The 13,826-nt window shown below is 39.1% G+C and overlaps 1 protein-coding gene across 5 annotated transcripts in view; it reads right to left on the bottom strand.

Moving 5' to 3' along the window:
- The window catches only part of ZFAND3 (zinc finger AN1-type containing 3), a 146,122-nt gene that overhangs the window by 17,438 nt on the left and 114,858 nt on the right, over window positions 1-13,826 (bottom strand). For 4 of the 5 annotated variants that reach the window (XM_062629671.1, XM_062629669.1, XM_062629673.1 and 1 more), the window contains one exon: window positions 2,276-2,446. The exons of the other annotated variant lie outside the window; for it this stretch is intronic. In XM_062629671.1, coding sequence (XP_062485655.1) covers window positions 2,276-2,446 — 171 coding nt within the window. The remainder of the gene's footprint in view (window positions 1-2,275; window positions 2,447-13,826) is intronic. 5 annotated transcript variants of the gene reach the window in all.

Below are 13,826 nucleotides of genomic sequence, written 5' to 3'. Positions count from 1 at the left end.
AGTTATTGAGAATGGTATCCAAGGCACCTATGTAAAATGACAAAAGCTGGTGGGTACTGGTAAAGCAGTTCAGGTGATGTGCAGCTGAGATGACCTGTGTTGCTCAGTGGTAAGGTTTACTTACTAACTTTACTACTAAGTAGCACATGGTATGCTTACTTTCACATTACAGGAGATCATTCCATTGCAGGGAACACATATGTACTGAATACAGTATTAATTAAAAGTTACAGCTGCACAGATAAACCAAAGATACAGTCTTTTCAGCCCTTCTCTTATAAAATGTGTGGGATAGAAATGTTTATTATACATACTTTAAACTATATAGGATGCAATATATAATGTAGGAAAGTAAATTTTATTTTCCTCGCTTATTGCTGAGGAACTCAGAATTTTTTGTTTCCTAGTCATGTTTTATTAACACATTTTATGACCTTTAACAATTATTTCCATAAAGGTGTATATATCCAGTGAAAACAATCCAAAGAACAAGTTCTACAACATTCGTATTGCAACAGTGTTGAATTGTGGAACTACCTCAAGAAAACTTGAGAGGAGCCATATTTGTCATCCAATTTAAGAAAAAAAAAAAGAAAGAAAAAAAAAAAGGCAGGTCTGATTTTATAATTCGAAAAACATTGCTAATCAATGGAAGGACTTTTAAAAAGTTGTTTTCAACTTCATTGCTCTTACATAGCTCCAGTTTTGCAGAATGCAGGAAAGATTAATAACAGCACATAATCTCTAAATCAGCTTTTCTTCAATTCCCCCCAAACCTGTAAAATTCCCTTGTTCCCAGTATTAGGGAGGATTCTTGTATCTCAGTCAGGTCCCTGTAAGCAGCCTCAAGACATCTGTGACAGCAGAATACCAGGAGCAGAAACTCCTGCCCCTACCACGCTGAGCAGGAAAGGCCATGCCAAACTATGTCACTGACAGTGCTGAATTTCTTTAGTTTGGTAAAAATGTTACTAGATACTTCAAAGTATTCAGACACAGGATTTCCATAATAAGAATTTCTACATTACAGCTTTTGATTTCATGTTTGGTGGCTTCAAGATAACATATGTTAGTTCTACAGCAGTTCCCCAGTACCTGAAACAAAGCTTATGTCATGTCCAAAGGAGCACAACACAAAAGTAATCTCTAAAGGTCGAAGACAGATACTGAAGAACAAAGGATAATCACTGAATCTTTGCCACTTTCTATTGCTCTCTTCACTCGTTATTTAGAACTCATTTATATACTATATATAAATGAGGTCTGCCTCATTTAACTGGGTCTTTGTAACTAGCTTAGCTAATCCTTTCTCCCCCCATTGATGCTCTGAAAGACATGCCTTCTATCCAGAAAACATTTTAGTACAATATCCTCCAATTCACAGGTGCAATGTGAATTGCACTTATTGTATATGCAAATCCTTTGGAAATTATCCCCCTGCTGAGACACAGTGAAGTAACTGAACAAATTTCTCTGCATGTATTGATACAAGTATGAGCAGAGAACAGAAGCATAAGCTTGCAACACATGACTATATGTAAAAATAATTAGCAGGTAAAACTACCCTGTGCATTCTCACTGGGTCTGACAAGCACATTTAAACCAGTTATAAACACAACTGTTCCACAAAGGAGAGAGGAACTCCTCTGGAATCCAGTCACATTAATTATTGTTTCAGAAAGATTATTTGCATGTAATATGAAACCCCAGATTAGCTGTCTGCATGAGATTATCATCCTCAATTCAATTAACTGAACAGTGTTATCAACTTTGGAAAAGCCAGGGTGGATAACTAAGTATTATGGACAGGTCTTCCCCACCAAGAGCTAACTATGAGAAAGTGTTTTCAATTAGAGTGGGTTTTTGCTTAAACTTTTTAATAATAATGTAATTATAAAATGCAGAACGTAGATGCTGACCTATGTTTCTTAAAGCTCTGTGAAAACCCTGTCATCTTTGCGTATTTTAATGTGCTTTGTGTTTCTTCTCCTGTCAAGTGGGTATGATGCTCTCCCGCCTTACAGGGACTTCTGAAGCTAAATTCATTAACATCTGAGCTCTCTTGAGGCAGTACATCAAGGCCAAAGTTTTAAAGGGGAAATTAGACAGGAACTAATTATAACTTTCTGCTACCAGTGGAAGCTATGGCTTCTGTTAAAAGTTATCTCTGAAAGATTAAAAAAAAAATGTAAGAGTTCTCTGTATTTCTACTTCTGATACGGATCCAAGCATGGCTGCATTAGAAAGCCGGACACTACTGACAAGCAGTACTCACCACAGCGACATGATCCCAGTTCCTGCTGTACTAGCTCCAGTTTTGTTTGGCACTGGAAGCATCGGCGTCTACTCTTCTGTTTGGATCGACTGGTTTCTTCAGGTCTGTCATTACTGTCATCCAGTAGCCGTGGCCGTTTCTCAGGAGAAGCCTCACTCTCCGACTGTGAATCTGTTGTATTCACAACAAATATTTTAGGAAAAATATTAGAATTTCCTTGCTGAGGCATCCCTTTGGGCAGACTGAAGGTATACAGCCTGCAGCTGGGGTCACCACCAAGCAGCAAGATACTTCCCATTCTACTGCAGGTACCCATTTGCTTAACAATCAAAATGAGGATCAAATAAAAGACAAATTATCTTTGTCCCCTCTAACAACCCCTCCTACTGGCAATACTGAATATAAAATGAACTGATTAGCTTCCTTCCAGCCATAGCTGGGTCATACGGAGATAACATGTAGAGTATACATAGTCCTAAACAACTGCAGGCTTCATCTGTCAACTCTTTTAGCTTCTCCCATGAGCCACCTTGCCTCTCCCTGCACAAACTGAGTAGGCTGCTGATGACACACAACTGAATGCTGGTTTGATCTGCTTCTTCCCTGGGCAACAGGGAGATTTTTAAGGCAAAGCATGTAAATTATATCTCTTATGACTGAAGGTGGGACATGAAAGCACCATACCGTGCTTCCCTCTCTTTCCACATGGGTAACAATTTAATTTAGCATACACCAAGTGTTCAGCTATTTTTAAATAGTCAGAACACTGTCTGCATTAACTACTTCATAAATTTCAGCTTGTAACACAATAAGTGTATGGAAAACCTTAAAAAGTTAAAGTTCAGGACTGTTACTTCAGGTGGTGTAGTGCCTTTTTCTGTTGCTGTGGTTTGTTGTTCTTTTTTCCCCTCTTATAATGGATATATTGACCAGAGGTCTCAAATGGCAGGAGATGCATGTTACTGACTGGAACATGGCATACCCATGCCTTATTTTCATGGCATGTCAGAGGCAGTGGATTTCAGCAGATCTGCAGTTCTACAATCTGAGTCAGGTCAGGCTAGAAAAGACATTTTCACTTCCCCAATCTGTGTATAGCAGATTCAGTTCTGCATTTTATTTAATAGAAGCTGCAAATAAATGTAATGCAAGGTGTACTAAAAATTAAATTGTTGGTAGCAGTGTTGCAAGGAGACTAACTGTGGAAAGCCATTACTTCAGTCACCAAGGAAAAAAAAAAAAGGCTTTAGTTCAGTTAAATCCATTTTGAAAGGACATGAATATAACAAGTAACAAGAGAACTATATGTTTTTGCAGAAGAGTAGCCTATTCCTATCGCACAAGTTTTTGCCTTTAAGTTTCCATTGTGTGGTATCTTGTGCTTAAGGAAAACATGTCTACTTTGTGTTAGCTGTCCTGGACTAGCCAGGAAAAGGTAACTGCTGGGGCTAAAGCACTGTCTATATCCTTGTTATTTCAATGATCCACTGCTTATCACCATCATGACTTTCCTTGAGCAAATATCAAATGAAGTCAGACTAGGCTAGCCTCTCCCTCTTGGGTATGCTCTATGAACTTTCCCTGGTCCCTCATATCTAGTATAAACTAAGCCATTTCTCTTACCTGTGCTTCAGACCTTGTCTCACAGTGTTTCCCAGTTGTTGGACTCCAATATTACACCCATGGCAAACAGACAACTTGCCTCACTTGGGTCTACTTCTGACATAAGGTATGATGAAAATGTGCCTGGCTTTACAATAAGAGCAAAGTCTCCACATCTCAAATTTCACAGAAAAGTGAACTGCTTTCTGCACAGTATACAGGTGATAAGTTTTTATTAAGCTGCAATAATTTATCTAATGTGTGCCTTAACACAACCTTCTTTTTGATCAATGTCATAGATTACATAGATTTTGTGAGCTTACATCTCCCAAAATATATCTATTAGGCCTAAACTAACATTCAGTACATAACTTAATCCACCTCTGCATGCTCTGCAGGAGCCTTGACAAGGAAAATAAAGCAGTGCATGATGAATTCATACAGCTATGGAGCAACCAGTCCTGTCTTGAATTAAATCTCTGCAGAAGAATATCCACAAGACAGATCTTCTGTCTCTACCCAACTCTACCCTCCAACTGGCACCTTATGTACAGCAATCTGGCTGACTCAGGGCTCAGTGTAAATCAGTGTAAATCAGCCCACCTTGCTGCCAAAGATGGGGAATTACATGATTTGTAGTTTATCCATTACTCAGAGAAACAGATACACTGCTGTTTTGAACGAGCTGTCTCCCACGCAGCTTTGCTTCTGGAAACATGAGCCACTCTGGGAATTCTCAAAAGCAAATCTGGCATTCTGAATTAAGAAGATGGAAACCATAGTGGTCTGCTTATAATGAAGTCCAAATAAGGGATTTTGTGAGTCAACCAGTGTCTATCAGTTAATTAACCCATGTGTCTTGCTGAGAAAAACAGCCTACCCCAAGTCAGGCTAGTAGTCCTATAATTAAAAGATTTCATTGTACATTTCCTGTTAATGGGTGATGACTAACTGAATATTAACGTAAGTTGGTTAATATGACAGAAATTAAAATTTAGATATCCAATCTTCTAAAATGCATCCCCTTTTGCTATAAAGAGTGCCAGCACTGAGATCACCTTAGCCTGACTCTAGGGGCAGTGCCAGCCATCTGATCACTGCCTGCACAGCACCTCGAACGTATGAACACAAGCCAATACTCAGTACAAAACCGACCAACAGTACACACACTTCCATCCTCTCAGGGTTAAGAACAAAAAGTGAGGAGAAATCATGGATCAGAAATCAGAACTTTTAGATCAGTCCTGCATGCATTTTTTCCAGATCATGTTTCTTTCCACAACACTGACACAAGCAATAGAGAACACAAAATAAACCTCCCAGCACCTGGAATCCTGCAACATTACATTTCAGAGATCTGATAGCAAAAGGACATTGTCATGCATAGCTTCACCATCTGGGCTGCAGAAAAAAATCCCCTAGGAACAGGGTGAAGTGCTGCAACTAGACTCAAGAGTAAATTCTCTGTGTATTAAACAATAAAAATGGCTCAAGAAAAGAGGATTTTTTTCAGCCAGTGACTGACAGTGACTTTCCTTGGTTCATGCAATAAGAATTACTTCTTGCTCTGCTTTTAAGGAACATTTCCCACACTCAACTTGCATTTTAGTATTACATCAACAAATACCCAATCTGAGTTAAAAAAAAATGCTTTCCTTTTACCTGCAGATGCCAAAAATCATAAAACTCTTCCATAAAAATAAAGAAAAACAATACAGACATTCCCAAAATGTTACAAAGAAATTGCTCAGATTCTTCTATATTTGAGGATGGAGATTGTTCTAATTGTGGTGACTCCTATGTGAAATGACATAATGAAATAATTCAGCCAAGGAAGACTGAAACTGGAGGTTTCTCTGGAAACAACAAGCAGAGCAGTGTTCTTAAAAACTGTTATCTCTTAGACAGAACTCACTTTTGTTCTGTCCTGACACTGTTCTCCCCTCAAAGTTTTCCAAATAAAGAGCTGAATACCACTCTTTAACTATCCTGCCATGGAGGGGTTTGCAGGCTACATGCACATGACTCTACTAACAATCACGATGGCTCTTTCGCAGCATTTTGGAGAGAGGGTGGGACACTCTAACCCCAGCAGAGACATGGGCTGATGTCCTGGGTTCAGCCATAGCAGCCATTTTTCTCCTTCTTAGTAGCTGGTGCAGTGCTGTGGTTTTGACTTTCAGCCTGGGAACAATGCTGATAACACTGATGTTTTTAGTTGCTGCTAAGTCATGTTTAGTCTGACCAAGGACTTTCTCAGTCTCATGCTCTGCCAGGGAGGAGGGGAAGCCAGGAGGAAGCAGAGACAGGACACCTGACCCAAACTAGCCAAAGAGGTATTCCATACCACAGCACGTCGTGCCCAGTATATAAACTGGGGGCAGTTACCCGGAAGGGCTAGACCACTGCTCGGGTCTGGCCAGGTATCAGTCAGCAGGTGGTGAGCGGTTGTATTCTCTTCCCTTGTTATTCCCCTTATCATTATTATTACTGGTGGTAGCGGTAGTGATTTGTGTTATACCTTAGTTACTGGACTGTTCTTACCTCAACCCGTGGGAGTTACATTCTTTCAATTCTCCTCCTTATCCCTCTGGGAGCAGGAGGAAGAAGGGGAGGGGGGAGTGAGCGAGTGGCTGCGTTGTTCTGAGTTACCAGCTGGGCTTAAACCACGACAGCTGACAAGACATAACAGGGAAGGAGGAAGGAAGAGATGGAAGAGTAGGAAGAGGAGAAGAGAAGCCCTCTTTAGCTGCTGCTTGCTTCAATAAATAGATGAAACCGTTTAATTTCTGGTTTAGTGACAGCTTTTGAGTCACTCAGGGTTTGTTTTTTTTTTCTTTCCTAGAGAACCCATCACACTGACAGACTGATACTTATGATCTCAGTTGTCTGTGCAAACACCGGTAAGAGCAGTAATTAACGAATCCCCAAACATCACTGCCATCTCCTCTGAAACCATTTTAGAAGGAGCTTGAGCTGTTAAAACCTCTGTCCATGAAGAAACTTGCACAGGCACAGACAATAACTGTATAACAGAATATAACTAAAGTTTGAGCAATATCTTGTTCCTAGTTTCTAGTTTTGATTTTTCCCTCCCTTCATTCTTCCATTTTTAAAGGAGGGATTACTTATTTCTCTGGATGTTGACCATGCATTAGAAATTTCATCTAGATGAAATTGCCTTGTTACAAATCTTTCCTATCACATTTACCAGAATGATCATTTAAAATCATCTCCTCTACTTCAAATGAAGCTAAAAGTAACACAGCTGTTCCAAAACCCATTTGGCTTGTTGACAATTAATGAGACAGAAATTAGAGATTAACATTTTATGAGCCAAGGTTGACAACTGTGACTACCTCAGTTCTTCCCTGTTGCTGTAAAATGCTGCAGAAACAGTTATTTTGAAACTCTGATATTTACAGTGATAAGAACATCAAGTCTTCTCACACAATCATGACTGTATCTCAAAGCTGCATCAGAAACCTAAGCATGCACCTCTCTGGAAGCACTTACACTCATCAGAATTTTATTCCTTTTGTGAATTCATCTCAGTTTTTCATAAAACCCTATAGACAATGTCTCAAAGTCTTACATAAACCCTTTGGTAAGATTTAACCGCACAATCTCTTTTCTAGCACCCTCACAGTAACCTTAGTATCACCATTTATTGTTTCCCTTCCACAGAATTTAAAAGCAATTGCACTAAAACTCATTGTCCCTATGCAATGTGGAATAGGAAGACCACATAGGAAGAGTCCCTACAGAACTTAGGTCCTGTTTGCCATTTCTTTGCCTAGGAGGCTCCCTGTGAAATCACTCTGGAGACTAAAAATAATCCCCATTACAGAAGTCACTGAACAACTACCAAAACCATTCCAAATCAGTTGTTTCCAACTCCAACAAGTAAAACAACCAACCGATTACAAAAAAACAAAAACCTACAACTTTTAGCCTGTTTGAAATACATAATCATAAGAGTTGCTGCAAGATGTTCCAAATGTTAATTATCACTGATGTGCACCAAACTCCAAGATGTGAATGCTCCATCCCTGGCAGTGTTCAAGGACAGGTTGGACAGAGCCTTGGATGACATGGTGTAATGTGAGGTGTCACTGCCCATGGCATGGGGGGTTGGAACTGGATGATCTTAAGGTCCTTTCCAAACCTACCTATTCTATGATTCTATGATTCACCTTCTCCCTTTGCAATAGAGATTAAGAAAAAGGCACCCATTAGACAGTGACAAAGTGCTGTGGTTTTAGTGTTGTTTTTTTTTTGTTTGGGTATTTTTTTTTTTAAATGGAACTAAAAACAGTGAAAAAATGAAATACAGCTTTGAAATGTTTGAAATATTTGAAATACTGCTTTGAATGTAAGCAGTATTTCTGAGCTCAACAACAGCATGGCTTAATTTCCCCAAAATGAGAGCTGGCATACATGATGCATGTGTTGCAAGGAAAGAAGAAGAGAATTAAAGGTGTGCAGTAACAAGCACTTTGCTGGCACAGTGAGAACAGGCACTTGTAAAACATAAAGATGAGCACTCCAGAGTTACTGTGGGACAAACTAGGGATGCCTTATTGCGTTAGGAAACCAGGCAGCTGGCCCCCCACCCTGAGTAGTTTACGTGCATCAACCTAATTTGTGTTTCTTTTCACCAAACTTCAAAACTACTCTAAGTTAAAATTTTATATATATGTGTGTGTGTGAATGATAATTAATAGATAGATTATTGCTGGCATATGATTTCAGGAAAACAGAAAAATGTGGGAGCATAACCGCATTAATTTTAGTAACATTCCACTTACACATAAGAAAACACTTTTTTGCTGTAGGGGAGACTCAAGACTAGCAACGGTTGCCTACGGGGGTAGGGGTGGTGGAGGCTCTATCCTCAGCGGTGCTCAAAACCGTGCTTGAGATGGTGCCCAGCCTGCTCTAGATTATCCTACTCTGAGCAAGGAGATTGGTCCATAAGGTCTCTGGAGTCCCTTCCACCCTCAGACATTCTGTAAGCCTCAGATCCATGGATGTGAAAATGAAACTTAAAGAAAATTATACACTAATTCTTTCCTACCTCTCACATTTTTTTTTTTTCCTCTAAACCTGTATTGTCAGCACTATTATCCATCAAAAAGAAAGTGTACTGTACTGCAGCATAACTTAATAAGGCTATTAACTACTATTTCTAATGAAATGGAAGAGACTAATCTTGTGCCAGTAACCCAAAGGAATGAAATGCCCACTGAAAATGGTGAAACAAATAGTGAACTACACTGGTCACTGCATGCAGCTTAACAAAGTTATAATTAGAAAAAGCATATAGGTGACTATTCTCCTTTCTTGTCACTAAATTTTGTAATTGCTAAATTAAGGGAAAAGCTAATTAGTTTTCATCTAACTTTTAGACTCCTATACTACATCTGTTTTATACTTAAATTCTTGCATTACTCCCCCCATACTCTCTGATATCAGCATGTCTTTAGTTCATGGAAGCGTTCACTTATTTCTCAAGCATTTTTACTTATATACCCAGTTGATTTAAACAAGTACATATTTAAATGTGTCAGGAATCTGTACTGTACAGTTCCTTTGACAGATTAACTTAGGGCATTTCAATCAGTTGAAACATTAAGGCTCTGGGGAGACCTTATAGCAGTCTTCTAATGCCTAAAAGGGGCTACAAGGAATCCGACAGACTTTTTACAAGGGTATGTAGTGATAGGACAAGGGGGCAAGATTTTAAGTTGAAAGAGGGTAGGTTTAGATTAGACAGGAGGAAGAAATTCTTCCCTACGAGGATGGTGAGGTGCTGGCACAGGTTGTCCAGAGAAGCTGTGGCTCCCCCACCCTGGCAGTGTTCAAGTATGTAAACCTCTGGAGCCCAATACAGATGAGAACAGGTTGGACCATGCTGCTGCACACTATGCCTGCTGCTGGCTGCCCATGTCTTGCTACACGGGTAAACAGTTGAAGAAGGTACTTAAGAACAGCAGCTGAGAGCAAAACCATACACAGATGGCAACTGCTATTGTATGCAGGCCTGAAACTGAATTCCCCTTGCCTTGATTGCTGGGGACAATTTATGTAGTGTAGGAGCTTGATACCATTCTAATGATTTGTTAAGGGAAGCTAGTTTGCATTGTCGGGTTTTTCTAGTAGCTGATAAACAGCATCTCAAGCCCTTCATATATCCAGACTATTATTAAGAACAATCCTTGAAAAGGGGGGGGGGGGGGGGGGGGGGGGAACAAACCAAAAAAACTCACTAGTTTTTCAGAAAAATATTTAACATGTGGCAATTTGAACTGATTTTCTGATTAAATTATGTATTTTAGCAGCACAGGGTTAGGGTTGGGAGAGGGACAAAGGCAGATGCTGGTGACAGTAAAGTTGAAGAACAAATGATGTTGCAAGTGTCCTGAATAATCAGCACAGGATTATTAACTGGAGGAATAATGTACAAACAGAGATGGCTAAATGGAAGAACCAAAACACAAGAAGGAATTGAAAATCTGGAACAGGATATACATGACGAAAAAGTTATGAAGGCAAATCATGAACATCCTGGCCATTCCACAGCACCTGAAGAGACTACTTAACTATTATTCAAATACACATATTTGCATATATCAATATGCATGCACAAACCATACAAAAAACCTTACTGTGGTTCTGCAATTCAGAAGCATTCGGCAATATCATAGTTTTGGTTTTGCTGACTTTAATAAGCAGCTTCTTATGCTTTGTGAAACTCTGTAATGTTAGATTAACAAGAATAGATAATGCTATAAATATGGCATCTCTGCTAGTCAGCTCGAGTGCCTAAGTAAGTGGTGCTGCTCTGCTTCAAAATCCTAGCAGTATACTCCAGCTCTGTCCTCATCAATCAGATGGTGTACAGTGTTCAGGGAGGTAATTCTTCAAACTAATAGCCTAAAACCAGTTCTATATAGAAACTACTTGCTCTGTTATTTTTCATTCATACGCTGAGTTTTTCTTAGAACACCCTACCCCCTCACTGGTATAATGAAGGCTTTCCAAGGCTAAGACACAGATTCAGAAGAGGAATTGTAGGGAACTCTCGCCTGCTAGCAGTGAAAAAAAAGATGTATTTTCAATATTAATCTTTCAAAAATCTGATCTGTCATTAACTGCAGAACCTCAGTGATGCCATTAGCAACAGAAACCTTGCAATGAGAGACTATAATTCCAAGGGCTGTAACTGATTAATGGTAAGGAAAAACCCTAAAAGCTCTTGTATTTTGATAAAGATTTTACTGAATGCGTTAAGGCAGGTTCTGAAATATACAGCCAACCTACCTTCAAAATATACTTGGGTTTGAGTCACATATTTTAAGAAAAGCTTAAAATTCACTTTGTATTTTGATTGTTACTTTTTCCAGCAATTTTTTTTTTTTTTTTTTTGGTGAAGAAAAGAACACCAGCCCTGGCACAGAAGACAATTTTTGTGCACCTGATTGCTGTCTACAATACATCAGAAGTCAGGCTAGTTTACTGGGCAGTTCCTGCTGACTTGAAAGGAGATGCTTGGGAAACATCTATACTAACGTGAATCAAAGCTCTACACAAAGGGAGAAGTAGAACAGACCAATGAAACTCAGAGGATACAACAGTACATGTACTGCCTTGTATCTCACATACACCTTTCTTTCAACCCTCTTTTGCCTCAAGATATTTGTCTCATCAGTTACTCCCTGAAATGCATGTTATGAAAAGTAATTTGGAACAGGAATGGCGAAAAGAGGTAACTTGTTTGCATGACAATTCAGTGAACACACAATAAACCCCTTACTTCGTAGGAATATACGCTGGTTCCCTTGAGTATGCTTAACAGACTCAAGCGTGCTTCCAAGAAACTCTAAAATTACTTCCATGTATTTTTAGAGTCCTTATGAAAATGAGCACCTAAATGGCAAATACCGAAAACTTGTATTTAAAAGCTGTCTGATGCTCACAGAAATCATTAGTCAGAAGAGAGGTCCTCACCAAGAGTCAGAGGAAACCTTTGAGGCACTGCCCTCACATCAAAAAGTACAGCAGTAACAGGCTCACTATTAGCCCCCTGCATGCTATGTGTTTTAATCTAGGATATTAAAAATATCAATATTAAAGAGCAAATAAAAGAGGACGTGTTTTGAAATATTTTTCAGGCCAGTTACTTAGTGCTGAACTTGTTAAAAAAATCTTTCAGTGCAATAAAATAACAAATTTTACAAGATAAAAAGCTGTGTCTCATTTGCTAAATCAAACCGGTAAGAAAGATGCCTGAACTGCACAGATCAGACCAAGGTGTTGGCTGCAACACATAGAGGTAAAATCAGTTCTTCAGGCTGACAGGAGCAGAGCTCCTCATAGATTTTTAAGTTAACCATCTCAACTATCCTTTGCGATGTTCTCCAGGCTGTCTTGCTCTTGGGCAAGCCCCACTGAAACTAAAGCAAACCCTAAACTCCCTAGTCCTATTCCAATGTAGATTTTTATTAAGTTCTAGGAAGGTATTGCAGGTGGGAAAGGTCACACATGTCACCCTCATTTATTTGTCCTTGAAATTAATTGAGATACAGTTTATTTAAAGTTGTGAGCTGCAATTTTATTATTTGGGAATAGCTTCCCAGTACCTCAGTGGGTAGATGCTGTTAATGAAAAAGAAATCCAGAGCTGTTTGGACCATAATGCCAAGTGGGCTTAACAGATGTGTATTCTTTAGTATTAGCTATGTACCTATTGCCAAAGGTCAGTTAACTGGTCACAGAGATCCTGATAATTCAGAAAACTAAACATGGCATCGAATGACTTAAAAAAATAAATTAAAAACAAAAATTACTCTTTTGTTTCAATAGATTTGAGGACAAATCCTTTATCATAATTCCCTAAGACTTCAATACAAAAATGTGGTCATAACTGAATTTTAAAAGATAATGACCTTAAAGATAGACAATTTTGTATGTGGCAAGAATTTCACCAACTAGATGGAAAACCACCTTTCAGACCATAGGGAAAACATGCAGAGGAATCAGTTAAGGGCAGGAACATATTTGTTTTTCAAGAGAGGAAAGTATCTTATTTACCAAGCACACTTTGGTTATTCTGCTCATAGCCACCAACAACCCTGCCACAAGAACTGTTCATTCAGCTCTTTACTGACCATCCCAACTCCCTCACCTCTCTAAGAGCCTCTCTCCTGGCTCCTCTCTGCAATGCTCAAGGAATTAAACACTCACCTGTACTTCTAGACCATACCTGCCTCAGCTCCCACCAAGTGCTATGAATGCTATTGAGGTTAGAGTAAATACCTTCAATCACTCAGACTGTATCTGTTTTCTGTTGGTGTCATTGAAATAATTAGGTTGGAAGGGACTTCTGGGGGGTTACCTAATCCAGCATCCTCCTTGATACAGAGTAAACATGAAAGCTGGATTGGTTTGCTGGAGGCCTGGTCCAGCCCTATTCCAGTGCCAGCTAGAGGGGAAAAAAATCTCTTCCCTTGATCTGCCAGCTATACTCTTCCCAACACAGCTAATCCTACTATTCTCCTCTCATCTGGTACTACCTTTAATTTGACATTCAAAATAACTTTCCTACTGGCTTACAATACAATGTGAACTCCTGTCAAGAGATCATCCTGTCCCTTTGACGTAAGCACGTTTTCCTCAAAGTTGTTCTACTTTGAATGTGGTCTTTTTCATAATGGGATTTGGGATATGGAAAGGAAAATAGATGAAAAATTTTAGTCAGGAGCAGCAAAAAGAGATAAAGACAAATGAAAGCTGAAGAATGAACTTACATGTAATAAAAAAAAGGTCTTGAGCAGGTTATCTGGTGAAGTTATGAAAAAAGAAGGTTCAAAGGAATGCCCAAACAGCATAAAGGATAAAAGATGAGTTTGGGTGATTTAAGAGGATAAATAAAAGTAGTAGGAGTA

Source organism: Pezoporus occidentalis, unplaced genomic scaffold (assembly GCF_034315485.1).
Source record: "Pezoporus occidentalis ecotype Australia unplaced genomic scaffold, CSIRO_AGI_Poc_V1 ctg34, whole genome shotgun sequence".
In the NCBI taxonomy this organism is placed as follows: Eukaryota; Metazoa; Chordata; class Aves; order Psittaciformes; family Psittacidae; genus Pezoporus; species Pezoporus occidentalis.
This window is presented reverse-complemented; position numbering and strand designations above follow the sequence as displayed.